The sequence below is a fragment of the Crassostrea angulata genome, chromosome 9, assembly GCF_025612915.1.
Source record: "Crassostrea angulata isolate pt1a10 chromosome 9, ASM2561291v2, whole genome shotgun sequence".
Lineage (NCBI taxonomy): Eukaryota > Metazoa > Mollusca > Bivalvia > Ostreida > Ostreidae > Magallana > Magallana angulata.
In genome coordinates, this window is record NC_069119.1 from 10,465,084 (window position 1) to 10,492,937 (window position 27,854).

General features: G+C 34.0%; 2 protein-coding genes across 2 annotated transcripts; one reads left to right on the plus strand and one right to left on the minus strand.

Moving 5' to 3' along the window:
* The first annotated feature begins 330 nt into the window (after nt 1-330).
* On the plus strand, nt 331-3,356 carry LOC128163526 (uncharacterized). The gene is made up of 3 exons (XM_052827145.1): nt 331-856; nt 1,729-1,850; nt 2,144-3,356. The coding sequence occupies exons 1-3, from the start codon at nt 796-798 to the stop codon at nt 2,408-2,410; spliced, it is 450 nt and encodes a 149-aa protein (XP_052683105.1). The 5' UTR covers nt 331-795; the 3' UTR covers nt 2,411-3,356.
* Nucleotides 3,357-6,781: 3,425 nt separating this feature from the next.
* LOC128162803 (solute carrier family 28 member 3-like) lies at nt 6,782-26,034 on the minus strand. The gene is made up of 13 exons (XM_052826183.1): nt 25,903-26,034; nt 22,890-23,004; nt 22,643-22,714; nt 22,050-22,462; nt 21,559-21,703; nt 18,064-18,255; nt 16,868-17,029; nt 16,280-16,405; nt 14,246-14,376; nt 12,981-13,149; nt 10,372-10,638; nt 8,043-8,223; nt 6,782-7,029 (listed from the first exon to the last, which is right to left on the minus strand). Exons 2-13 carry the CDS (start codon nt 22,953-22,955, stop codon nt 7,007-7,009), a joined length of 1,947 nt encoding a protein of 648 aa, XP_052682143.1. The 5' UTR covers nt 22,956-23,004; nt 25,903-26,034; the 3' UTR covers nt 6,782-7,006.
* Nucleotides 26,035-27,854: the final 1,820 nt, after the last annotated feature.

Sequence of the window (27,854 nt, forward strand, 5' to 3'; positions counted from 1 at the left end):
AAAAAATCCTATGCTCTTAGCTTTGTTGTAATGGCGGAGGTTAAATATAAACATATACTTGAAAAAAGGCGCTGTACAAACTACCCTTCATTAGGTACTCAAGGATTCACGAGCAGTTGTTTGGTGATTTCTTTAAATGTTTTATGAATTCAGAAGAGTACACACTGTGATCAAAAACCTTCATTTAAACTCTATCTTTGAGTAAACAGCGGCACCGGTGATCACTGATGTCTATTCCCCACCATTGAATTACATTGTCATATGCAATTAAACTCCTATTTTGAAATGCAGAATGTAAATTAAACATTGGAACGACAGAAATGCAAATGTTTTCGACCCACTGTATAATGACATTGCCGATCGCCATTTCTTTCCATCACATTAAACGGTAAGTGGACTTAAGTAGATTTAAGCCGCCTTCCTGAACATCGCATATCTGATGAAGAGAGCTCGCTGAGAGAAGATGGAAACTTGATGTGCATAAGAGAAGCAATCATCTTAAGACTTAGTGGCCTTTATGTACAGAGACACAGCAGTATCTACATTCATATCGCACACCTTCGGTGATACAAACAAGAATTGCAAGAGCGATAGAGGAAGATAGAGAGAAGAATTTTTACGGAGTGAACGAGTGGGATGGACAGAGGAACGAGCACTTGTTTAAAAAAAAGATCCATAACTGCTTGATCGGGAAGCGGCTTGCATTGTGAATATATTTTCAAGTGCTTTCTGACTGTGGGAAGAAATAAATGGAGAATTTATATCCATGCATTGTTTGATTTTGGTCTTTGTTGTATGGAATCGTTTTCCTCACTGGCATCCATTCGGAAGTTGTTGAAGTTTGTGGCCGCATTAAGTAAGTACAGGTATATGATATCGTTGATGATATTGTTTACACAAGCCGGTTTCCATGTTATCATGAGATCAAAAACAACTTATGTAAAATGCGATATGGATATAAACAAATTTGCAATGCGTTTTGGGGGGTTGAAAAAATATTGCAATAAAGATATCAAATATGATCGTCGATTTTTATCAATAATGTATACAAAACGTATAAATGCCTCGATAGTGTAGTGAAATTTTCTACGGTATACTCGTTGCATTGGCGTTCGTTTATCTTTTTTAAACACAAGGTCATTGTTTTATTAATTTTAATTAAACTTATTTGAAACATTAAATATGTTTTATTTTAAAGTTTACTGAGTTTTAGTACACGCTTGACACGTCACTTTTACTAATGCTGCATTTACACCAGTAAACTTTAAAATAAAACATATTTAATGTTTCAAATAAGTTAGGTTTCATCATATTTTTATTTGTAGGTTACCATTGTGGTTTAAGGAGGTTGGATGGTCAACACATTAACCATCAGATCTACGTTAAACTTTTAGACGTGCTATTTCTGGCCATAAACTAGCATTTGGTGAAGAAAAAAACTAAATACTCAAAATTTGTATTCAAACAGAGCTCTTTTTCTAAAGAAAGTAAATACAGCCCTAAAAATTGCCGAGACCATTCGAACCCTCCTAAATATTATAGCTTTTTCATGCATTGTGGGTGTTTGATAGTTTTTAAATCTTAATTTTAAAAACACCATGACTGTTCCGATCAGAACTATTGAAACTACCTTTGTCTATTTCGTTTCGTAATCATATTGAAATTTATAAATATAGAGAGCGGATTGGGAGATCCTGAATCTAATCAACCAGTACTGATTTGCTGTAGGTATCATATCGGGTCACGTGAATGGTCTGACGTGTTGGAAGTGTATTGGAGAGGAATGTAGTGGGGAGAATTTTGAGGAGTACTCAGAGAAAATCCACTGTGAACAGGGCGAATCGTGTATGGTAGGACTTTCAATTAAAATTATTGAAATTATTAAAAATCGTCAAACAATCCTGGTTATTCTTTAATCTAGATCACCATTACATAATATGTTCACAATATGCATACATAAAGACACATGGGTGATTGTATTTGCGTGAAGACATCTTAACACGTGTATCAGTTGTATTTCATGGGAAATTTATAATTATTTGAAATATTCACTCAGTTATTATTTACTGTGACACTGATAATTAAAATTTCAATGTACTTTTTATCATAATCATCTTAAAAACGTAAACATTATGGATTGCAGAAAGTTGTGTTTGAAATGGTGGACTATCCTTCTCCTCTGAAGTACGAGTCGGTTGTTAGAACGTGTTCGAGGGGTCCTTGTGAACCCATCACCATGGAAACATTTACATGTAATGGCTGTCGAGGAAAGACTCGATCCTACAGATTCTACGGGTGTTCGATTCGAACGTGCTGTGAAAAGGACTACTGTAATAAGACTGCTAGTATAACAATGGGAGGATTCTGGGCTTCATTACTTTTCCCCATTTTTGTGATAAGAATTCTTTAGTCCTTTTTGTTATAAGATCAATCCATGAACTTAAATCCATGATAATCACAATTCTTTTGTTAAAAAAAAAAAAAGAATAATACATTTCTTTTATTTCGCATAGTATATTAAGTTTGAAATTTGCTATCAGGTTGTAATTAATTGACGAAGAATAATCAGTCAAACGAAATTAAAACGTGATTTTTTGCCGCTATTTCGGGCAAAATATGTTATATAGAGAAGTAGAAAAGTAGAAAAGACTTTAGTGGATTGTTTTAAAACAGTGATACTTTGTATCACAAGAAGAGAGGTTTATGTCTTTTTTTTGCATATACCATAAAACAACGTATATACCTCTAGTATATAGATCTGTTAAAGACATTCGTCAGTGTAATACACCCAGGAGACTCCAAAACGTTTATCTGACTTGGATCATTATAAAGGATCGTGTCAGTGCATTGTATTGACATTTGCTTTTAATCTTCGTGGTAATTTGAATAGATATTCTAAAACTGAAATATCAAAAGAAAATGGCTTCACTTATTGACCTAATTACAAATCTGTCATCTCTCGCTTTTGTGAAAACAAATGCGAATCTTTTGTGTTTGTAGATGAATCAAGATGTTTCCCGAAAATCGATGAGATACAGTCTGCCGATTCAGCGACATTATTAAATATATTCACTCAGATGAATGAACATATGACGCAACAATGTGCTAGATCATTTGGTCTGATTTGTTTGTTTACAGGAAGTTGATCTTATCTTAATTACAGGTTGTTGTTTTTTTAATTATCGAGGCGTTTTGGCCTCGATCTAACCCAACCCTAACTTATATGGTAAATTTTATATATCTACATCATATACATATATATATATTTTATTACATTCATCCGATTTCCTTTCTCAAATAGAAAACTAGTACGTCTTCCCCCTCCTATAGTTTTTGAAAATTCAAATATCAATTTTATATTTAAAAAAGTGCAATAAACTATTAACATAATGATTAGATAAATCGATAAATCTATCATGAAACTATTAACATAATGATTAGATAAATCGATAAATCTATCATTAATATCTTGGAACTTTTTTGATTGGTTGGTTAAATAAAAAGTGATTTCCATAATAAGTGATTTCCATAATTTTTGTCAATTGAATTTTTTTTTATTTCTCTCTCGGCGTTATCTTTTTATTGCAATCAAAACAGTGAATGGAAACCTTAATATCATGCGGCAAAGATGATCAAATTTTCATTGAATATTAAATGAAAGATACGTCCAGAATTAGTGCTACTGGAGTTGTTCAGAAATTGTTTTACCATATTGATACAAGACTACACCAGCACTTTTTAAAAAAAATAAAAAGCAAAAATACTACATGAACTTTTCCTTTAACTTTGCAGCTATCTAGTGCAAGCTTCTAATGAATTATTTTCTCTCATATTAGAGATAAATGATTTTATTCTTTGATATAGACGATGTGTATTAACGTATTAACCAAATTTTCTTTCTTGATACGAGCCCCATCTTTGTTACTTTAACATCTATTACAAAGTAATTATCTAATTACAGTATTTACTGCATTTAACCGGCACGAAATATAAACTAGGCCCCTGTTGTTTTATTACATTACGCTCGAAACAATCCTTTTTATTCATAATTCAATACAACAACCCTGTACAATCCCACACCCACCCACCCCAACTCCCCGCGAGAATTGACTTTTCTTGTTTGCGCGTTTAGTAAACGACCGAATAACAAAAAACTGAAGAAATCCAGACTCCAACGCTGTTTCCCTCTATCCCTTTCATCTCCTTGTACATTCATGTATGCTGCATTTGAAGGAAACCATTAGCCATCATAAATGTCTATTGACAACCTGTCTCCCACACTGTACATCAGACCGGCCAGTCATCGTCCCTATCCGCTGCAACTTGTCAGTTAACACTGGGTCTGCTTTGTAGCACGAGGTTTTACTCTATATGAGTGGATCAAGGATTTTGTATCCGGTGGGGTGGGGATGGGGGAAGGGGTGGAAATTGTACTGGTTTGCCACGGGAATTGGCTTTCTAATGCCTAATTATAAATTTCCGCCCAAGGTGGGGGGGGGGTGGAAATTCTTTTGGTGTCTGATTCCTACATTTAGAGATTAACTAGCTGTGAATTTATAGTAGATGAATCAAGATATTACTAGATCTCGGTGTGGGGATGGGGAGGGGAGGCGTACTAGAACCGTGCATGCGCGATTCCTCGATAGGTAACCCAGAGTTGTGATGGTTCTGTTCTACAAATATAAATCCTCGACCGAGTGTCCAGGTTCCGCAATAAGGATGAAGTTGTCTCACGCAATTGTGCTTTCTGTTGGAGATATAAGACTGATAAGTTGCTGAGTTGCAGTAGCTGGGCGATAGTCATCAACCATACACAATCCCTGCAGTCACTAATCTCCGCTGTCACCGTCACAAACATCGCCCTTATCATCATCATGATCATCAATATGATCGTCATATGCTTTGTTGACATATCAATAACATTCTAAATCATCTTTATCATTATTTTGATCTTCATCAATGACAAGGCTAGTTTCAGAGTTTTCTTAATCACAATTCAGTCTCTCGCGGTCATTCATTAACCTTTTTTTTTATTCTTCGCCTTCGCATATAACTTTGATTTGTCTTACGATGCTGAAGTTGATTAGTGCCTAATTACGTGTATTATCATCAATCTGTCTTCAGGAATATTACATACTAAATCGATCAGTGTTGAGTAAAAAGAAACTTAAAGATTCAGTGGAAATTGGCACTTATTTAACCTACATGTTTGCTACAGTGTACGTTTCATAAGTTATAAAATGCAATGTATCGAAGCTGAAGCGAACTATGAAATATAACGCTAATTAAAACAAGATGTTGATTTACAATATATCTACGCCAAAAATAAAAACCCTCAAAACTGTAAGTCAATAAATAAGGCATGCAATTAAGAACACTGACCCTGAAAAAATCTAGAGAAAATGTTTTTGTGAATTCCTCGCATGATGTAGTGGAGCAAGCGCTTAGTGGTATACGAGCAGTGTTAATCTCTACCAACGTCGGGGTAAGTGTTTGTTTCTTGGCTTCTTGTCCCAAATATTGTGTTAATGAGAGTTTTGTAAAACAACAGGTAGTATATATCAGAGAGAGAGAGAGAGAGAGAGAGAGAGAGAGTACAAAAATATGTAGTTTATCTCAGAGAGAGAGAGAGAGAGAGAGAGAGAGCATTTATTCATCAAAACAAATTGTAATCGTAATATGTTATCTCATTTTTTTTTCAACTGAAACAATCTAGCTTAATACCTTGATGAAACAAACTTATATTACTCTATAGTTTTATTCATTCTTGTTTTTATTACATGTACATATTATTATCTGAACATTAAGCTTTATGGATGAACATTAAAACTCATTGATACACAAAACAAAAGTGAAAATTAAAATGTTAGATATGTTTTGCACAATACAGATGTCTATTTTAAGTAATGACATGTAGAAAGAAAATTCTCGGACAGCACATTGTAACATTTTATGCATATTGCAAAACATATATATGTAAAAATTAAAAAAAATCTTGAACAACACATTATACCAGTCTGTGTAATACATATCATATTTATGTAAAAAAAAACATGTTCACGTAATACTTTCTTTTACAAATCATTCCTTGATCGTACAAAAGTTTTCTGAAGAATTTAATTTGTCTTTTACTAGAAGTATCAAACAGATTACGCGTGCCATTATATTTGAATAAACAAAGTCTCTGGCAGCATTAAATTTTTTCAATTAGACGGTTTAACGCCTTTATTCTAAAATTGACCAAAAAAATTACCCCCCCCCCCCTCCCCCCCTCCCTTGCATATAAATTTCAACAAAAAACAACCCCCCCCCCCCAAAAAAAAAAAATCCCTGCATATATGCCCTCAATAATGCATGTAGAAATTACAGACCATTAGACAATTTGTGCCACAACAAAACTAGTACACTTCTACGAGAGATATCTCTATCTAGTCACAACGTACAAATTATGCGTAACTTCAAAACGAATACATTTATTTCATATTTTTTTTTATTAGTTATTATTATTTGTTGTTTTTCTAGAATTATCTTATTATTACTCAAAATTTTAAAATTCAAACTTAGAGTCGCTTGACTAAGTGCGCGTACAACTTACTCAAATTTTCAATCTGACGCATAAACATATTATCTGCGTTATATTACAACATTAACATTCATGGATTTATCTGTAGAAAATTCGTAATGAAAATGAAACATTATGACAAATATACACTCTTTAAACATCCTCTCTCTCTCTCTCTCTCTCTCTCTCTCTCTCTCTCTCTCTCTCTCTCTCTCTCTCTCTCTCTCTCTCTCTCTCTCTCTCTCTCTCTCTCTCTCTCTCTTGTGAGAATGAATAATCAATGTATAAAAATTAAAAAATGTAAGCAGATATAAAAAAGAAATATTCACATACATGTAGTTGCATACATTTGTTCCATTCAAGGAGTGATATTAATTAATTTCATTCAGCATGGTTCTTATAACATTGATGATCTACATTCAGCCATTATGCAAGTCATCTATTTTAAAAGTCTTCGTATAACAGACCTGCAAGGAAAAATAATAAATTTAAATTTTCTCTTTCCTCTAACGAGGACATAATGAAGTGAAGCGGGGATACATGTTTATTGGTGATTATTTTCTGACATTTTGACGTTGTCATTTAAAGAGTAATGAATTATTCTCTGAGTTTTATGAGATGTGATCAAATATAATAAAACACCAACCGTAGTGTTCACGTCATAATATTCAAAGAAAGATCCTTTCTTACATATATTTATATGATTTTGAGCAATATGTACATGTATGACTACATATTGAATAATTGACATTTTTATTCTACATGTGTATCTTAATTTCGTATAATTATACAAACCCCGCTTGCGCTCCAAAAGCACGTTATTTGCGACATTGATGAAATGTATTGAGCTGTACGTTACCAATAATTAAAACTCGCTTATGTGACAGTCAATTTTAAGTTTTTAGGAGGAAAGATGGTCATCAAATTCACCATTAGATCTATGTTAAAAATCTACAATGCTCACCATCGCAACTCTCCGATTGTATTTACATCACCGGATGTTAGAATTTTATTCAAAATGGAGTCGTCTCGAATCAATTTAAAAGATCGGCTAGACAATCGTATGTGTGTTGTTTGTGGTATAATTGATCCACTGAATCATTGAATTTAATTTGGTCGAACGCATATCAAAAGTTACGGAACTGTTACGTATTTATATCAATTTTCATAAAAAGAGAGGTTGTCATGGATGCCTTACTATAATATCTTATACTATAGTCTGTTCCAAGATATTTATGCAGCACATTTGGACGAAATTATTCATACTTTTGAATGAACATCGTTTGAACCCTGAGGCACTTATAAATATAATGCAATTAAGCAAAATGTAAATCCAGGACATCTTGGTACAGAGTATAATATATTCATGGTTGTTTTCCCTGCATGTTGGGAAGGCTTGAGAAGTTGCGGTCGCTCTATAGTGGCAGTATATTTGAAGAAGAAAAAAGAGGACAGTCTTAATACTACAAACTACTCTTACCTGCTACACATCCGGTCATGAAACACGCGGCACTTCCGGCAATCATGGCCCTGAGAACAATGGAAGCTAAATCGGACTTCCGGCTGGGAGCTAAGGCGCCCAATCCACCGAGTAAAATCCCCATGGAGCCAAAGTTAGAGAACCCACACAGGGCGTATGTTGCTACTACCTCTGACCTCGTCTATGGTAAAAACAAAACAGATAAGAATATGTTTTACTATACAGTGAAACTTGATGATATCGAATTCCTATGGACCATTGGATTTATTTTGATATATTAGTTATTCGTTCTAACCGTATAACGAATTTGCAGTAATAGGTATTGCCAAATTCGTTATAGACCTGCTTCCTTTCACACGTCCACAATTTGTGGTTATTTAAAGGCATCCAAACAGCTGGTAAATAAAAATACACTTCAGGACACCTAAATATTTGGATTGTAAATTGAAAGAAATATATGAATAAGTTCACATTCTAGATTACTGATTAAGATAAAATGTTTTCTATAAAAATGTTCAAAATCTAGAATGAAATGATAACGATATGTTATACGTGAGCAGTACAGCTTCTACAGATTAGGATAGGTATTCTGTAATTTTTTGTCTTATAATAGTTTTGTATGGAACAAATGGGATAGCCTGGTTTTACTGGTTTAGTAAACTTCTTGTAATTTTCAAAGGCACTTGGGACATGGATCTCCCTCCATTTTTAGCCGGGCTCTGCTGAAAGCAGAGGCCTGGCTATAGGCAGGCAAATCGCCAATGTTACTATAAATAGCACAACTTCAAAAGTAAACAAAAAACCAAACAGCGTCAAGGTAAAGCTTCCGGTATACCAAATAGTTACACAAAGAGCCACGATTTGTCAAAAGTGTTGGCATTTTGTTTCTTTTATTTAATTTTCGAATGAATTTTTTATCTTTTTTAGTTTTATTATTAATAACGTGTTTTTAAAACATTACTATGCATTCTGGACACATACAATGCGCATGAATTTCCATGAACTACTTTGCTCCGCGATGAAGAAATGGGGATTGAATATTTAATGCTTTTTGCAAAATTCAAGGCAGCAACTGTTGAACTTTTTAACTTCTACTAGACAGACATATTTTTTGTTTACAGCCGCTTACAAAATTTGGCCACTCTCTGATGCTTTGCCGACATTAAAAGCATGAGAGAGAGAGAGAGAGAGAGAGAGAGAGAGAGAGAGAGAGAGAGATTTTCAGTCTTTACTACACAATATGCATAAAGACACACCAAAAGACCCAGCTTTCATTACTTCAGTACTTTGATTCTCTGTTAAAACTATAACCAACAACCAAAGAAAACCCACCAAATCCAAAGTCAACTCACATTTATTTTTGCGTATTGGTATGTTTTCGGAAGAATTATAATTTATTGATCATTGTACTTATTCGGGGTTTTTTTCAAGATTGCTTTACAAACTCGTTCTTCGACTTTTTACGTTCGTAAAAAGTGTTATTTTAAAGAATAACTCATTGAATTAAAAAGTTTCTATTTCTATTAAATATGCGAACTAGAAATGTTTTTATAGAAAGAGAGTGAGTGTCGGCCTCTGATTTTGGTTTTGAAATACCTAAACACATTTAAAATGCGAAAGGGGTTGGGTTCCTTGCATCGAGTGACTGCGGTAATTTTCTTTTGTTGATTCGTTTGTTGAATTGTTATTATGGAAATGTGTTTTAATTTTCAACAGTTAACTGTGTCACTATGTGTAATTTGATGTAGTACTGAAAACGTATTGTTACATGAACATGTACATAATATGGGGTTGTGAATAAACATTTTGCATGGTCAACCATATCATGTCCATTATAAAACATATATACTGTATGCATTATATAATATTCTTTATGTAATATGATTACCATTGGCATTAAAGTCAAATAAATGTAAGGTCTTTATCAAGGAAAGACGACACAGTATAGAAATCATGGACGGGACGTATTTGCATTTTTTAAATATTTTGACTACTTTTGACTAGATTAAGTAAAGGAGTTTATTCTTAATGCTACAAATGATAGGAGAAAAATTATTCCCGTACAACAACATTTTAATATTTACATCCTACCAGTCACTTTTTGATTTGAAATAAGACGATGAAAGCAGACGGGGACTGGGGGTGTTAGTGGTTAAAATAAAAGCAAATCAAACCTCTAAAATCCCACTATTCGTTATCTTCAAAATGGCAAGAATAATTAAATATCCACAACTTTGTAAATACTTCGCTGAATATGACACTGGGTGAGAGGGGGGTTGGGGTGGAGGTACAAGTAATATGGTAAAAAAAATAAAATGACCAATCAAACCTCTAGAATCCCATTCTTGAGAATCTTTAATCCGCCGTCGAAGCTAGGGAGCCACAGGTCGTCCCCTTTATAATGCCAGTCCGTGTGGTTTCCCATCACGTAGTCACTGAATATCTTCTTGTTCTTGATGATCCCGCCCAGCTGATCGTAGGCCACGAACTCATTGGTGAAGGTCTTCAGGCCGATCAACCGCGCCACACTGCGGCAATCCCGTATAGACGTGCCCATGAAAAACGGGATTGGGAAAAACACGTAGGAACAGATGAACTGTGGGAATAGGAAAGAAAAAAATACAATAAAGACAGAACGTTCCCATCTAATTTGGATTAGGAAAACTGCGAACATTTAGGAACAAATGAACTGTGGGTATGGTGAAGAAAAAATACAATCCATAATAGATGTTCCCGTGATAAATGTAACGGGAAAAGTTATAAAAATGTAGGAACATATGAACTATGGGAAAGGGAAAGAAAAAATACAATCCAGAAAAGACGTTCCCGTGAAAAAAGGATGGGAACAGCTACGTACATATATAGGAACAGATGAACTGTGGGAATTGGAAAGTAAAAAATAACCAACAATACTACATAATAGACGTTCCCCTGATTAATAGGATGGGAAAACTGTAAATATATAGGAACAGATGAACTGTGGGATATGCAAAGAAAAAATACAATACAGAACAGAACAGACGTTCCCGTGAAAAACGGGATTGAAATACAGCGTAGAAAAGGATTTAATGTAGAAATTTAAAAGAAATGTACAATCTGAAATAAACGTTCCCATGAAAAACGCAATTAGGAAAACATGCAGGAACAAACACCCCAAGGATTAACGAGAAAACGTTTGTGTCTTAATGTTGAATTATATTTTATATCTATTCTTTAAAGTGTATTATTGCAACTATATTTATTTATTCAATATTATTTAGTATAATGTATTATAGATTTTCATTAAAAAAGAGATGGAAAAATTGTTGAAGTCATAACTGATGAGCTCTGGAAACGAGGGGGGAGGGAAGTTAGCGGGTAAAACCATTCAATCAACAATACGATTTACCACAGTACTACCCTAGAACTTTCTCCTAGTTCTATTCTTCGTGGAAATCGAGGTATTGGTTACAAATTTGTTGAATACGTTTTCTGGTATCAGTAAGAACCTATTATTACCTAATCAAAGGGATATTTTTTTTTTTTTTACAAATTAAATATTTGCGTCTATTTTGAACTGCCGGTCAATAGACTGCAATCTATTAGATCGCGGTCAATAGATTGCGATTTATTGGACTGCCGGTCAATAGACTGCGATCTGTTGGACCGCCGGTCAATAGACTGCGATCTATTGGACCGACAACGTATTTCAGAACGCGGGTATGTTAATGCTTCATCCTTTCGATAGTTCTCAGGGAATGTTCCTTTACATAGACACTGTTTTTAGTACTTGGTAAAGCCAAATTCAATGTTATCAAAATGGGGTATCAAATAATCAACAGTTTTAAAGCTTTATATAAGGTAAAAGACTATTTAAAATCTAATGGGTTGAAGGCTCTCCCTTCTTTGTGTAAACTGATATTAAATTGAGATATTGTAATGCATGCAACAGGTTTTGTGATTGTAAAAGATGAAAAAAAAAATCTGAGTATATTGCATAATGGCACGAAAACCATCTGCAATATACAAATTGTAAAATTGTAAACCCCGAAAACTAAAAAAGGAATTAGGTAATAAAACAATTATTTAATGCTTGAACAGTCAATAAACCATAATTTTTTCCCTTGGTGCAGGGAACAGGTCAGTATGATCTATTACCCGAGGCCGTTGGCCTAGGGCAATAGATCATACTGAGCTGTTCCCTGCACCTCGGGAAATATATTCTGGTCTATTGACTGCTCAAGCATTATTTAATTGTAAACTATAATACGTGTACATTAGTCATCTTTGAACTGCTATGATTTTATATTTACATCCAACAAGTATTATTCCTTTTATTTCTTAACGGAAACTTATAGTTAATTCATAGCTCTATAGAAACAACCAGACTGAAATCTACACGCCCCGTTTATCGATTGGTCGAAATCTACAGCGGCTGAGAAACTGACAAGAAAATGACAGGACAGATATTGACACGCCCTGTTTATCGATTGGTCCAAACCTACAACGACCTAGGAAAAATCACGGACTGCACGAAATAATCATGACGATGTCAAACTCAAAGTTTCACAGGAGACGATTTGGCTGTTTCTTATAGCTAACGTACTTACGTATATTAACAGTAATTTAGTAAATTTTACTTAGTTTTCATAATCAATTTATCAATAAGCTAAAAGAAAGATGTTAATATAAACAATAAAATACTTTCTTTGATGACTCATGCGGGTTATGAAGGAAGCGATCATTGCAGAAAAAAATACCATAACCCGCTAACGCGGGTTATGTATTTTTTCTGCAATGTCGCAACCTTCATATCCCGAATGAATCATCAAAGAAAGCATTTTATTGTTTAAATAAACTAAAGATATAATATCATTAATATTATGAAATTATCATTATTCACACAAAAATCTAATATCTTTTTTTTTTTTCACAGAGAATCAAACTTCGGAAACTCACTTCCAATGTTAACCCTTCCACTTCCACCAGCTCGCCGAACCAGGTCAGTGTGGCGTCCACAAACTTGAGGATGGACAGGAAGGCGATCACGTGGACAGCTATACCCGCCACCACCTTCACCGAGCTAGCGGCGCCGGCTGACGCCGCCTCGATGATGTTTCTGTGTTGTCTGGAAGTGGGGGAGACATGAATATTGAGTGAAATCTTCATGATAATGATTTAACTAGTCTGAATATTGAAGCACAAAATATAAACAAATACAAAAACCAAGAACAACCCCCCTCTCCCCTGAAAAAAAAAATCAAAAAAAAATCGAACAAACAAAAACAATAACGGGGAAAAAACTCCAACATCACATAATAGTAATGAACACAAAAGTATCCCCCCCCCCCCAAAAAAAAAAAATAAAAAATTACAGTTTCTTAGACCTACTACCCAGATATTGTTTATAAGGTTTTTCTTTTAAATGTGAAATATTTAAACAATAAAATGCTTACGCGGGTTATGTATTTTTTCTGCAATGTCGCTACCTTCATATCCCGAATGAATCCCCAAAGAAAGCATTTTATTGTTTATATTAACATCTCTATTTTAACTAATTAATAAATTGATTATGAAAAAGTAAGTAGAAATCACTAAATTACTGGTAATGTACATAAGTACGTTAGCTAGAAGAAACAGCCAAATCGTCTCCTTTGAGACTTTGAGTCTGACATCATCATGATTACTCCGTGCAGTCCATGATATTTTGTAGGTCGCTGAAGGTTTAGACCAATCGATAAACAGGGCGTGTCAATTTCAGACCTGTCAATATCTTCTCAGTTTCAGCCGCTGTATATTTCGACCAATCGATAAACGGGGCATGTATATTTCAGTCTGGCTGTTTCTATAGAGCTATGATTTAACTATAAGTTTTCGTAAGAAATACAGGGAATAATACTTGGTAGATGTAAATATAACATTATTAATCCAGTCGAATTGCAACAAACATGTGCTTTGAGGCCAACTTTCGAGAGTACGAGTCATGAATGAATTGGAAATATAACTCACAAGTTTTCATACGTTAAATTATTAAAGCCAGCCAAATATTTCCTTGCTTCTTTGTTAGTTTTTTTTTTTGGTAACCAAAGACTAACAATCATTGAGGCTGGATGGCCAAAATTAACCATCAAATCTATACATTTAACTTAACGAGCTCTTCTTTCAAAGGAGATCAATGCCGTCTAAAAATGGCCGCGACTATCAACCCTACTAAATCAACTTACGATTTTCCCATTTTGTAAAAGTCTTTTGATGTTGATTTTGTCCTCTCCACTTCCGGGTAGGATAATTTAGCCATTGCTAAAGCAGCAGGGGCCGACATCACAGATGCCGAGAGGAGATGGTTGGCTGGTACCTAGACAGGATTAATTAACATCATTCGTCAAACCTCGGCTTTTTTTATCCCCTTACATCAGGTACGACCGAGGTGTGCCGAATAACATTTTGCAAGATTGTGAGTAAGTATTCATTTTTGAGGAATGATTATTACCATACTTTAGAACCATTTTAACAAGAGCTTGGACTTTGGGTAGTTGTGTCAAACAGCAATGTGACGAAGGCATGTCTATTTCACTGCTGGCCACTCAGCCATGGCTCTTTGAAATCAACAAGATTTGTCTGGCTTTTGAGCAAAGACTACGCAATCGGTGTATATTTCGCCTGAAATCGCGTCATTTTTAACTTGTTTGACGCAAGAAATAGATAGCTACGGCCAACCAAAAGTCCAAGGTCTTGTTAAAATGGTTCTATGTATTTATAGGCTAAAATTCGGCCCTTTTGTCTTCGCTAAACTGTCAACTATGTCGGTGGGCAAAATCAGAAAAAGTAAGGCGACTAGCCAATCACTGTTAACCAAAGTCAATAAACATGATTGTATACACCAGATTTATTGATCTTTTAAATAATTGGTTAATTATATAAGTATTTGAGTGCCGATGTACGTTATTTTTTTGACACTTTTCATGAAATCAATATTAAAGAAATGAAAATTTTAAATTCATAAAAGTTTGATTTAATTTGAGTCTCTAAGTTCTCATTATCAGAATGGCTGTGAAAATTTTTATCAATTATAGCTTGATTAAATGCCTCCACATCAGAGATGAAAGACGATGGATGATGAAATAGATCAGAACCAATTCATGTCATGAACAATTTTCACCAAAATAATTATCAACATGAAGGAGAAGACAAACCTTCAATTTTCAAGAAACGATATTTCCATTTATCTTTTAAAGGGGCATATGGTCACGATTTTGGTCAAAAATCATTTTCCCGATTTTAATGTTTACAATGCTTTAGTAAGGCAATTAAATAGACAATCAAAATTTGAGTGTCATTTGTTGAGTTATAAGCCAGTTACAGAGGTCAAAATTCTTAACTATGTAAACAAAGCTATTGTTTACATTTTGAATATGGAAGTGAAAAATCAAGTTATAGACTTAAAATGAATGTGTTAAACGTTAGGAGCTGTTTATTGATGCTTAAAATGAAAAAAGAAAGTAGACAAATCAGCTTAAAGATTTTTTACTTGTATATTGAATTTTTGTAAACAAAAACAAGGCACGAGCCTTGTTTACATTAAAAAAAATTGTGAACCCTGTATCTTGCTTATAACTGTACAACTGACTCTCAAATTTCATTTGATCATTAGAAATGCATTCCTAAAGCATTTTAGATAAGAAAAACAAAAAAAAAATTAAATTTGACCAAAAATCGTGATCAAGCCCCTTTAAAAACACAGACACCTGACGTTGAATATTTTTCTCATAGTAGAAAATAAATACCTTCTACCTTATGTTTTATGAGAAAAATATATAACGGTAGATGCATGTGTCTAAGAATTATTTACAGAGTGAATAAAGAACTTAATCACATGTATACAACGATCAGTATATTATGTCCATTAATCAGTCGACTAGAATAAGCGGGAATCACCTTAATCCTTATAGATCTAAAAGTCATTTATTTCTTTGTTAAAATCGGGATCATATTCATCATTTATAATGACGGAAGTCTGACACGATAGAGGAGGTGCAATTTATAACAAAAACAAAAAAAGCATATAGACTTATTCTTAAACTATGAACTGTTTGATATATGTTTAATTATAGTAGTCCTTGCTGACATTAATGAGTAAAAAGGTGAGGCGGATGATGATGATGATGATGATGATTAGGATCTCGGCCAAAATCGCAACTTCTCGGTTCTTTCCGGCAGAGCTTGTCGGAAAGACCCGAGAAGTTGCAATTGCTACTCACCCCAAACTTGACATAGGCGCCATACACACTTCCGGCGATGGTGGCAAACCCTCCCACCATGACGGCGTGGAGCTCTGACTTCGTCATTTTTTCCAGAAACGGCTGAATCATCACTGGCGACTCCGTCTGGTAAAAAACAACAAACGTTATAAAATCGTGGCGACTTTTAATTTGTGTTTGATTTTAATACAAGACCATGAACAAATTCAAATACGGCCTTATTCATTGTTTCTTATGACATATACTTTGTGAAGTGCTTTTAAAAGCAAATAAAACCGATTGAAATCAAGTAAAATGTCAAATAAAGCAATAAGTCTTCAATATCACATCAAAAGTATATATAATTATGTGTTTAAATTCCTTTCTGAACAGACTTATTTTTTATCAAATTTGCTTTATGGGATTCAATCACGTGATCAACATTCCCTTTTACCCCAACTGAATATAAATTACGTTATATATTCCTTTAATACATGTATATTTGGAAATATTGGACGTTGCAAACCATTCTATTACTATAAAATCGGAAAAAAGCCCTGCGATTACGTTCGTTTACAGTATAAGAATGATATCGTTATTCAGGCTTACCATTCCCACAAAGATATTCCCGGCTGCATTGAGGGATTCCGCCGGAGATGTCCCCAGCAAGAAGGCTAAAGCCTGTCCGATATTTCTGACAATGAACTGCATCACACCCAGGTAGTACAGAATGGAAATCATGGAGTAGAAGAAGATGATCAAAGGTAGGACCTACAACAACAGAATTATATCTATAGTTGATGATGATGATGATGATGATGATGATGATGATGATGATTATCATCTATCATGCTGCTCATAGATTAAGCTTTGCTATTGTAAATAACATTGTACGTTTTTTTTCAAAGTGATTGAATACATTATATGTAATCAAAAGTCATTTTTGATATGCAATATATAAAAATAAAATCATCTGCAATTGTTATTTTTCAGAACTTTAGAGAAAATAACACTTCTTCAACCTACATGTATTATCGGAGATAGTTAAAACCGAAAAAAGCTGAAATTTTTCGATTAAAAGCTCGCTGCTTAAATAGAACCGATGAACATTGAAGGACTGGATGTTTATTTTATACTAAACATTCATGTAAAAGTATGGTTTTATTTTTTGAAAGTCATATTTTTTTTAATTTGACCTTTTTTTCCTACTATAGTCTGTCCCAAGTTATTGCTTCCATCGCTTTTTGATGATTTTTATTAAAATTACACATACCTGTGAAAGAAATACAGTTGAAATCGTTAAAAGAGAATATATCCAAGATATCTTCATTGAACAATTATCCCTTTCCACTCAGAAAAATTCACTGGAACGAAAACAGATTCCTTACGGAGATTTATAATGGGGAATGTTTACATCTTTTCTCCATTCGGAATACACTCGGAATACATCGCGCAATTTTTTAACGTTATCATCCGGGCTTATTCATGGCTGTTGCATTGGAAAATCTCCGTAGACTTTCAATTTCGGGGTGTGTATTGAAACCAGATGCGGTAGAGGGGGCGTTTCAAAACAAATAATCTGGACATTTTCATATTAGTGGATGGACGTAGTTTGAGTACAAAGGTATTTACTATTATTGAAATATCAAGCAAAAAGTGGTGGAAGCAAAAACTCGGGACAGAGTTTAATATAATAGCATACTGAGAAAAAAAAGTTTCTCTCGACATTTCAAACGCAAAATAACAACATCATCAACAAAACAGGATGTACAATGTAGTAACGAAAACAAAAATCAATCACTGACCGCAAATCCGAAAAAGTGGTCCCTGAAATCTGGCCCAAACATGAACTCAGCGCCCTGGTCAGAATAAGCAAGGAACTCCTGGGTTCGGTTCCCGAGGTACTCGAACATGCGGTATCCGAACTCCCAGCGGAGAATGATGAGAGCCAAGATATACTGTGTGGCTATCCCCCAGAACACGGGGTGCCAATTTACCTGTGGACAGGTGTGTAAATGGTTTGAATAAAATCACAACATGGAGGCTTAAGGAGGTTTCAACAGCATTCGTATACCCGAAAAATATGGCAATATAAACATGCAGATACCGAAAAATTAAACTTGCTCATTATGAATACTGATGGGAGTAGTGTAATATGCGACGCTGAAGACATTGATTCTGCAACTTTAAATTTTTCATCAAAATTATTGACACTTATCCGCGTATGCATTCTAGAGAAGACGGTTACAATTAGGCCGAAAGATAAGCCATGGTTCGATTCGCTGTTAAGGAGAACAGTTAGAAAGCGTGATCGTTTTCGTAATTTGCCTCTAAAATATAAGCGCCAAACGGACTGGATCAAATTCAGAAATACTAGAAACCAGGTTAACAATATGAAAAAAAAAACACGCACTTTCTAACTATTATGACAACATTGAATTCCATTTAGATGAGGCATTCAAAGACAATAATAAGCTCTATTGGAAACTCATGAAAGACACATTTAAAACCAAATTAAGTTCAGATATTCCACCTATACAACATGTCTTCGACAAAGGAGAACACTTTGTAGCTTTTTCAGATTTAGATAAAGTGGAGCTGCTTAACATTTTTTTTCATTTGCAATGACACAGGCCATGTGTTTCCGTCAATGTATTCACTCTGTAATAATAAATTATCAAATATTGTTATTAATGAAGAAGAAATTACAGACATCATTTTAATTTTGCCAGCCAACAAAGCTATTGGGCCTGACAATATTAGTTACAAAATGCTAAAACTCACAAAATTTACTATTTCCAAGCCCTTGTGTCTTTTATTTAATAGGTCATTGTCTGAAAATAAGTTTCAAAAGAATTGGAAACTTGCTTATGATATTCCATTGTTTAAGAAAGATGATCCTTACGTAGCCTCTAATTACAAACCTGTCATTATTAAGCTGTGTTAGTATATTAATTTAACGTATAATTTTTAAACATGTGTACAATTCTTTTCATTGGAATAACTTGTTTTATAAATATCAAGCCGGTTTTCTTCCCAGCCACTCAACTGTGTCCCAGTTAATTGAAACATATCACAATATTGCAAAGGTATTGATGACGGGAAATCATGTTGTGTAGTTTTGGTGACTTATCAAAAGAATTTGATAGAGTTTGGCACAAAGGTCTCCTTTTTAAATGAGAAACTTACGGAATATCCGGCAACGTTTTACAATGGTTTACAAAGTTATTTATGTAATAGAAGTCAAAAAGTAATGTACAAAGATGTTTTATCATCTAATACTTGTATAAAATCGGGTCACGGTGTACCGCAAGGTTCAGTGTTAGGACCCTTGCTTTTTTTGATATATGTTAAAGATGTCTCACACAATATGTTATCATTTTGTCGACTTTTCGCAGATGACAATTGTATCCAATATGCATCGCATGATTTATCTAGCATTGAACACAATATCAGTCATGATTTATAAATTTTGGAACAGTGGTCTAGTCGCTGGTTACTTAAATTCAATCCAAACAAAACAAAGGCTGTATTTTTTACCACAAAATCTAGCTATGAATTACCCGAAATATTTTTTCAGCATCGAGGTAAGAATATATCTCAACACACACACACACACACACACACACACACACACACACACTTAGGTTTACATCTAGCAATCGATCTCAAATGGTCGGAGCACATCAATATTACAGTAAACAAAGCACTAAAAAAATTAGGTCTCTTAAAAAACTTAAATTTAGTCTTGGAAAAAAACAGCCTTTCCAAAATGTATATTACCCTTGAAAGGCCAATTCTCGAATATGCCTCAGTTGATTAGGGTGGCTGTAGTCAATTAAATATAAGTTCAATTATATGCTGCCCGCATTGTTACATGGTTACCAATTATTGCATCAAAAGCATCCTTATATTTTGAAACGGGCTGGGTAACTCTTTCTCCTAGAAGAATGACGTCTAAACTTACCACTATGTACAAGATCCACAACAAATGTGTCCCTGAATACTTATCTCAGATCATCCCTAATACCAGGAGTAACGATTCTGCATATAGAACTACGATCATTGAAAATTAAAGTTTACCTAGGTGTAGATCAGAATAATTCAAGAAATCATTTGTACCGGACACTATTCAATTGTGGAATACATTAAGTATAGGAGTAAGAAATGAAACTTCTATACAAAGAATTAAGAATTCATTATATATATATCAAAAAACATAGCTAAAGCTCCCTCTCTTTTTTTACACATGGTAAGCACAAGCTAAACATAATACATACCAAGCTCAGACACAACTGCATACTCAATTATGATTTACACAAAAAAAATAATATAGAAATCGGTAATTGTCGGTGTGGATCACCCGAAGATGCATACCATTTTTTCTTCAAATGCAAAAATTATATATACTACCGGTAGAAATAATTTTTTTCTTAATCTGCTACAACTAGATCATTTTCATATAATTAATACTCATCTTTTATTATGGGGCAATGAGTCATTATCCCTTGATATTAACAAGCAATTATTCTCATTGGTTCAATTGTACATAAACGAAACTGGTAAAATTGTTTAATATTGTTTATGTGCATGTTTCTTATTTTCGTATATATCATTTATTTTCATTTATCGTAATAACAATTCTATATCATGCAATAACAGTTGTAAGTTTTGTATAATTTTTCTATTTAATGGTAAAGACCTAGTAAGTTGTCAGAACTTGTGTCCAAACCATTTGTATATGTATCTTATATATATGTATACAATAAAATATGTTCAACCTTAAGGAGGTTGTATTTTCAACATCTTCGCTAGCCAAGGGTGACGATCCGCTCTGCTATACTCAAGAGTGGCGGATCGTCACCCTTGGCTAGCGAAGATGGGTTGTCAACTAATTGCCAATAAGTTCTGCCTTACATCTTCATATATGATTGTTAAAGCCATAAACGACAGAAGGTTAAAGAGAAAATCCTAGCTAGAAATTTTAGCTTTTAAAAGTTAGAATTTCTACAGAGCTTTCCTCGTAACGAGATCAATCGAGTTTGAATATGACATCTATAATCCGACCCTCTTATATAAACCCAATTATAATCATTGTGCTAAATTAATTGAACTCTTCAGTTTATTTATGGCTTATCAGATACAAATACTACTACTACAATTTAAGAAATAATATGTAGTAATACACGCACTAAATGCATCAAAGTATTAATTATCTATTTATCCATTACAAACAAATTTCGAAGTGTTTCTGCTCTCTGTAGATATTTTTCTAAATTACTTTCGACACGACCCCTTACCTTGGCCGGGTTGAAGGAAGTGATGTAGAATAAGAAGATGTAGATCGCCAGGCCCGCCAGGGACATCAGACTCTGGGGATTGTCCTCAGCTATGTCCACAAGGACGAAAATGGCAATGGCAAAGAAGACAACAACCTTAAGAGCACTACAAATACAATTAAACATTTATTAATCGTCTGATGTAGAACTGTATACAGGGTTAATTTGGCCTCATGTTATTTTTACCCTTCTCTTTCAAACGATTTTGACCGGTCTTGAATTCGCCCAGTGATAGTTGGGTTTAAAGAGAAATTTTTAATTAAGGACATTGCAATTTGCCTTGTCTTACTATTAATATTCTGTAAAAAAATTCCTAACGATTTAAAACAAAATTAGTTTTTCTTAATACTAAGCTCTTTATTAAAAGGAGATGAATCTTGTCTGAAAATGGCCACGACACTCCAGCCCTCTTAATAACCAAAATTAAGTAGCATTTTTGTATATATACGTACAGCTTGGTCCATCTAGTACATCTCGTACACCCGCGAGATTTAAGGTACTTCTTCATGGTTCGGTTATAGATCGCGTCCACTTTGTAGCCGTAAATCTTGAAGAAGATCTTGGTCATCAGAATCAGGATCCCTATAATGGTGCACACAAGTAGTCTCATCGGGGGCTCACTGTCCACCTCGAAGGACTTCGCCATAGCAAAGCCAAAGTAGACGAAGTAGCCGGTGAGGAGAACGATTTGGATGACGTAGACGATGTCTTTCCAGTTATCGTTGATGAAGGCATATACAATGGTCTGGATGTACAGCACGGCCCTGGAGCAGTCGTTCATCACTTCTTCTTCTTCTTCTGGTCCCTCTTCAACCACTGTCAGAATAACGTTGTTGCTCTCCACAGGTGGCGCGCTCGCCGGTCTCTGGCAATAGATTTTTAACGTCGGTCGCTTATCGAATGAATAATTATACAGATGCCTGTACTTTTGCAATTTGTTTGAATTTTGACCTACGCCTATATGGTTTGGTGTTTCTCAGAGAGAGAGAGAGAGAGAGAGAGAGAGAGAGAGAGAGAGAGAGAGAGAGAGAGAGAGAGAGTTTACATTGCTTGTTCCTGATCCATTAGCGGTCTTATCAATGTCCCCATTGTCAAAACCCATGTTCTCCTTTCCTTTCTGTAAAAAATCAAAGTAAAGAATATAGAACTGGTTTAAAACTAGTTATTATTGGTTATTCCATGACTAAGAATAAAATGAGAGAGAGAGAGAGAGAGAGCAGGTATAAGGGATCGGATCTCCTATGAATTGTTTCCACATGATCACATATCTAACTTATATAAGTCGTACTCACCTCAACATCTTTTGTGTCAATATCACCGTCTGGCTTTTTTGACACAGATGTTAGCTCCACAGACATGATTGTCTACGGGGATTTTTTTTCTTCAACTTTAATAAATATTATCGACCTGTATAAAAATTGAAAAATATTAATAATGACATAATTATTAAGAATCGCTTGTTTCTAATTTTTAAATAAATGAGACTGAAAATTATGACCAACTGACTTTTAGCATAGGTTTGATTGTTGCATAGCCACAGACTTTCGAGTAAAGTACGTGTACATGTGTAGTTAATTTGTATACCCCATTATTTTCATACAATGCAGGGTTTTAATCTGAAATTTTACAATACGAAGGTGTTTGATCAACAGAGTATTCAATTAAGTGAACTAAAAATGAACACAAAGGTCTATTGTATGTTGTTGATTTCAAAGAGCCATAGCTAAGTGGCCAGCAATGATAGAGACAGGACTATGTCACATTGCTGTTTGTCACAATTACCCAAAGTCCAAGCTATTAATATTAAAATGGTACTGAATTCTGAAATCCACAAGATTACAAACTTTAAGAATTTTCAGGAATGAAAAATGATGATAAAAGCGTTTTCGCTATCGTACTCAGACAACTAGCAAAGTATAGTTACACAGGTATAAACAATGTAGCTGTATATAGTTAAATACAGTATAAATGTACAACCTAGCCTACGAGAAGCAAACCCCGCTGGCGCCTCAATTTGGCTTTATGAGTTATATAGTACAAAATCGATACTGGAAAATGTATATATTTACATAGATAGAATAAGCATCCATACATATGTACGTATTACGCATAAATTGTTTTTTCTTCAGGAAAGCTTATTCATTTTTTTTTATAATTAACTGAAATTGATCTTTTACTAACTGGGACTCTTTAATCGTAAATATCGAAACTTAGTCAACTTTAAAAGCTTTCTGTGTTTCATCTGTCAGTGACTTTCATCAAGGACAAATTGGTACATGTAAATACACACGGTCAATATCACTGTTAAAATACCGCATCTATGACCTATTTTCTTTTCTTTTTTATCATATCATTATCTTGAAAAGTTGCGCTGTAAAAATGTCTAAACATCAAGTGCAGATCTCTTTGTAAAAAACCTATGCTGAATTGTAAACATTATTGTGAAACCCAGTTTTATGCAGTACTTGAGTGTCCTTGAGTAAATAGAACTGTGCTTGTATATTATAATAAAATCCAGAGAATATTGGGGATATAAAAAAGGCTTTCAAATTTAGACGGACTTCTTGTAGCAATTTTAAAGTACAATACGTGTATATATACTATTAATGCTATCACTATTCAGGCAGAATAGTTCAAGTACAACAAAATCAACAGTTTCAAAAGCTGCATTGATAAACAGACCCCAAAATACATCGACTACATTAGAAAAAATCTTCATTGACAACAACAAGACACCCCATCTTCATTAAAAAACAACACTGCCCCCCCCCCCCCCAAAAAACAACCAAAAAAAAAGAAACAACAAAAATAAACAAACAAAAAATCAATAACATTATATATCTCAACACTGACAACACATAAAAACAGGAAAAACAACACACATGTATAAAACAATAACATAAAACATAGCCCTAAAAATAACACCACCAAATAAGAAAAACATTACCCCCCCCCCCCCCAAAAAAAAAAAAACAACAACAAAAGAGAACACCCCATTCCCAAAAATACGCAGCCCGAAACAAATTCCAATTTGAAATATGGTACTTTAGTTGAAAAGAATGAACGGTTATCAAAAACACTTTTATTTACACTAAAGAACACCCTTGCAAACACACCTCACCCCCACCCCACCCCCTGCAAAACTAAATTTCTATAAATTTACGTTATGAAATTACCAGAAATATGCCTCATTAATTATCGTGAAATCCAAAGTACCAATAAAATTGCACTTGTACAAAATCCCTAAGAAAACGGGCAGATTTCTTGTCGCAGTTTTATCAGTTTTTCTTTACACATCCAAATATTGCAATGTCATTCCTGTGAAGCATTTCAACTATATTTAACAAAAACAACAACCTCAAAGACAATATTAAAGAACATACCTCAAAACTACACGGCAATCCAGTTTGAATAACGGTCAGCACAACTATTTTGATTTTGTAAACATTTAAGAATATGTACATGTATTTATTAAAAAATTCTTCATAGCTACATGTATCTTGCTCTTTTATGATGAAAATATCAAATTAAAAGCTAAATCTAATGCTATTCAAAGTTTTATTCTTCGTTTCAACGTACGTTATTATTTTCATTCATTTTTTTTTTTTTTTGGATCAATGGAATTTAAAAAAAAAGAACTTTTTAGGGTGTCGAGTGCATATTTTTATACATGCATGCAAGCTCTTTAAAATTCTAAACAAGCTTACGTGTCGTTTTAATGGTCGACTCGTATATAAAGGGTGTCTCATAATAAGTGTTTTATGACTCTGAATAATTCGTCAACGCACTCGGCAAGATAATATACGATTGTACATGTATACACCCCCAACCCAGCCATTCCACACACATGAAAAAAGCGTATAGGTTGGGTAAGTTTGTATTGTGAGGTCATTCACCCGTAATTTCTCCAAACGAATCAACAATTCTACGCACTCTGAAACCTGGATGACCAAAGCATCACCTATACTGTTGTATTTTCCCTTAGTGTCTGTGTATATGAGTGAGAATTATTGTTTTTGTAAATTATACTAACATATATCAAAAACTTTTGAGTACTGTGACAATCGTTGGCCTGTACATGTGATTGTGTACTTTCCCCCTTTTCACAGCAGAACGCATAAAGATATATCGTTGAAATAAGTTAGGCAAAATAACTGACAGAAAGTGAATGATTATAGTGAAAAAAGGTTGAAAAAAAGACAAAAAATATTGGTAAGCCATAACTACGCCGTGTGTAGTGCACATGATAGAATTCTGATTCATGTAGATATGCACATAATCTAAAAGTGAATGAATAAAACTTACCTGACAGAAAATACGTATGGCAGGTGAGCGAACGGTAATGGTAGACCTTATATATCAGGCAGACTTTAAATTTTAAAAACATAAACATCTATAGCGAGTGTTAAGACATCAACTCTTGTCGGTATATTTTTTTCTTCATTTTTCCCCTCTTTTTTAAAGGGATTGAATGCAAGAATGCACACCAATGGCTTGTCAACTCTGTGAAGTGCAGAGAGCAGGGAAAATATTAGATAATAAGTAGCTAGGTTTTCAATGAAGAGGTATAATGTATTCCACACTCTCATTCCCAAATGACGTTATATTTACAACAGATTCCTTAATAAAAACAGGTGCGCGGTATTTATTCGTTTATTTTTCTTGTTTTTGTTTTGTTTTTGCTTTTGTTTGTTTTGTTTTTTTTGGCTGGCCACAGTTAATTTTTTGTGATGAATAATTATAGGTTTCTTATATTAAACTCACAATTCTTTATTGTTTGGATTTGACAGTGGGAGGGTAACTTGACTTCACGTGCAATTACGCGCATTTGTTTTGTTTAAACTAATAAATTGGTGTGACCACCATTTGTCGCACAAAAGAAATATTCAGGGACGTATAGGAAGAGGAAGGAAGTGACATGCAACTGTTATGATTTATAAATGAAACAGATAACGACTTTGTAAATTGTGTAATAACATGCGCGGATAACAAAAAACAAAAAACAAAACCAAATTCCGGAGGGGGGGGGGGGTACTTTAGCTTTTTTACCAGCCTGGGGTTTTCGATGCCTATATTCCTGTACTATGTACTATGTGAAATTATGAAAGTTGATTTCTTTTTACGGGAAAGGGGGTGGTGGTTGTAGATCCAATCACTGATAATTATTCCGATAGGGGAAAGCTTTGCATACTCCGAGCATTGCTTATACAGTATAGCTACACGGACTTCAGACCGTGCATGGCTTGAGAAGATTTTAGTACCTTCATGTATCGTGGTGCGTAGATGTACTGTGGTTCGTTACTTGAACCTGACAAATTGGACAGAATGAATTTTATTAGTATACCTGATAATTTTTTTCAAAAACCATGAACACCGAAAGTATTTGAAAAAAAGCAACAATTAAAACAATATGAGCTTCAATTTTCGTTCCAATGTTTACATAATGATACGGATATTTACAACTAAAATGACAAAAAAGATTAAAGTTTATAATTCGCGTTAATATTTCGTTAGTCATGTTTAAAAATATACAGTCTTTTATACCAAAATTGATTTGTTATAACCCTTACAGAAATATTTCTTCAGATCGAAATTTAATAACATATTTTGATCTTATTCATCATTAACGTTTTTAAAGTTACTTGCAAAACTATCCTAACAACAGGTTTTTGCATGCAAACAAAAATCCGGAGGAAAACAATGATCGAGTTGATAAATACATGTCAGATATGACAGTCATATTTGGCTAAATGCATTTTTGCTAGCCAAGTGTTTACGATCCACTCTATTCCTCTATACTCCTATATGGCTAGCGAATATGGGGTATAAATGAAACTTTATATAAAGTTTACTTAAATTAAATGATTAAAAAATTCTAAGGGTTCTCTGAACTATGCAAAATCAAACACCAAAAAACTTTGATTTGATTCTTCTTTTTTTAACACATTTGAAATTTAATTACGCATGTATCAAATTGATATGCGACTTTTATAAATATAGATACTTTCAATATTTATGAAAGTCGCATATCCATAATCAGAAATGAATTTTTCTGGTGTTGAGATCCAGAATGCGTATGTGCATATTTTGGCCCTTGGCTACCTTTCGATTTAGAATTGTCTTAAGGAGGGAAAAAATTTCTCAAGATCTCGGTAAATAGAAAAATGAGTCACAGAAAATATATGTAAATGTCAATCCTCCTGTATTGGAATGCGTATATTCAAGCGCTATTGAATCATGTCCCCCCAAAAAGAATT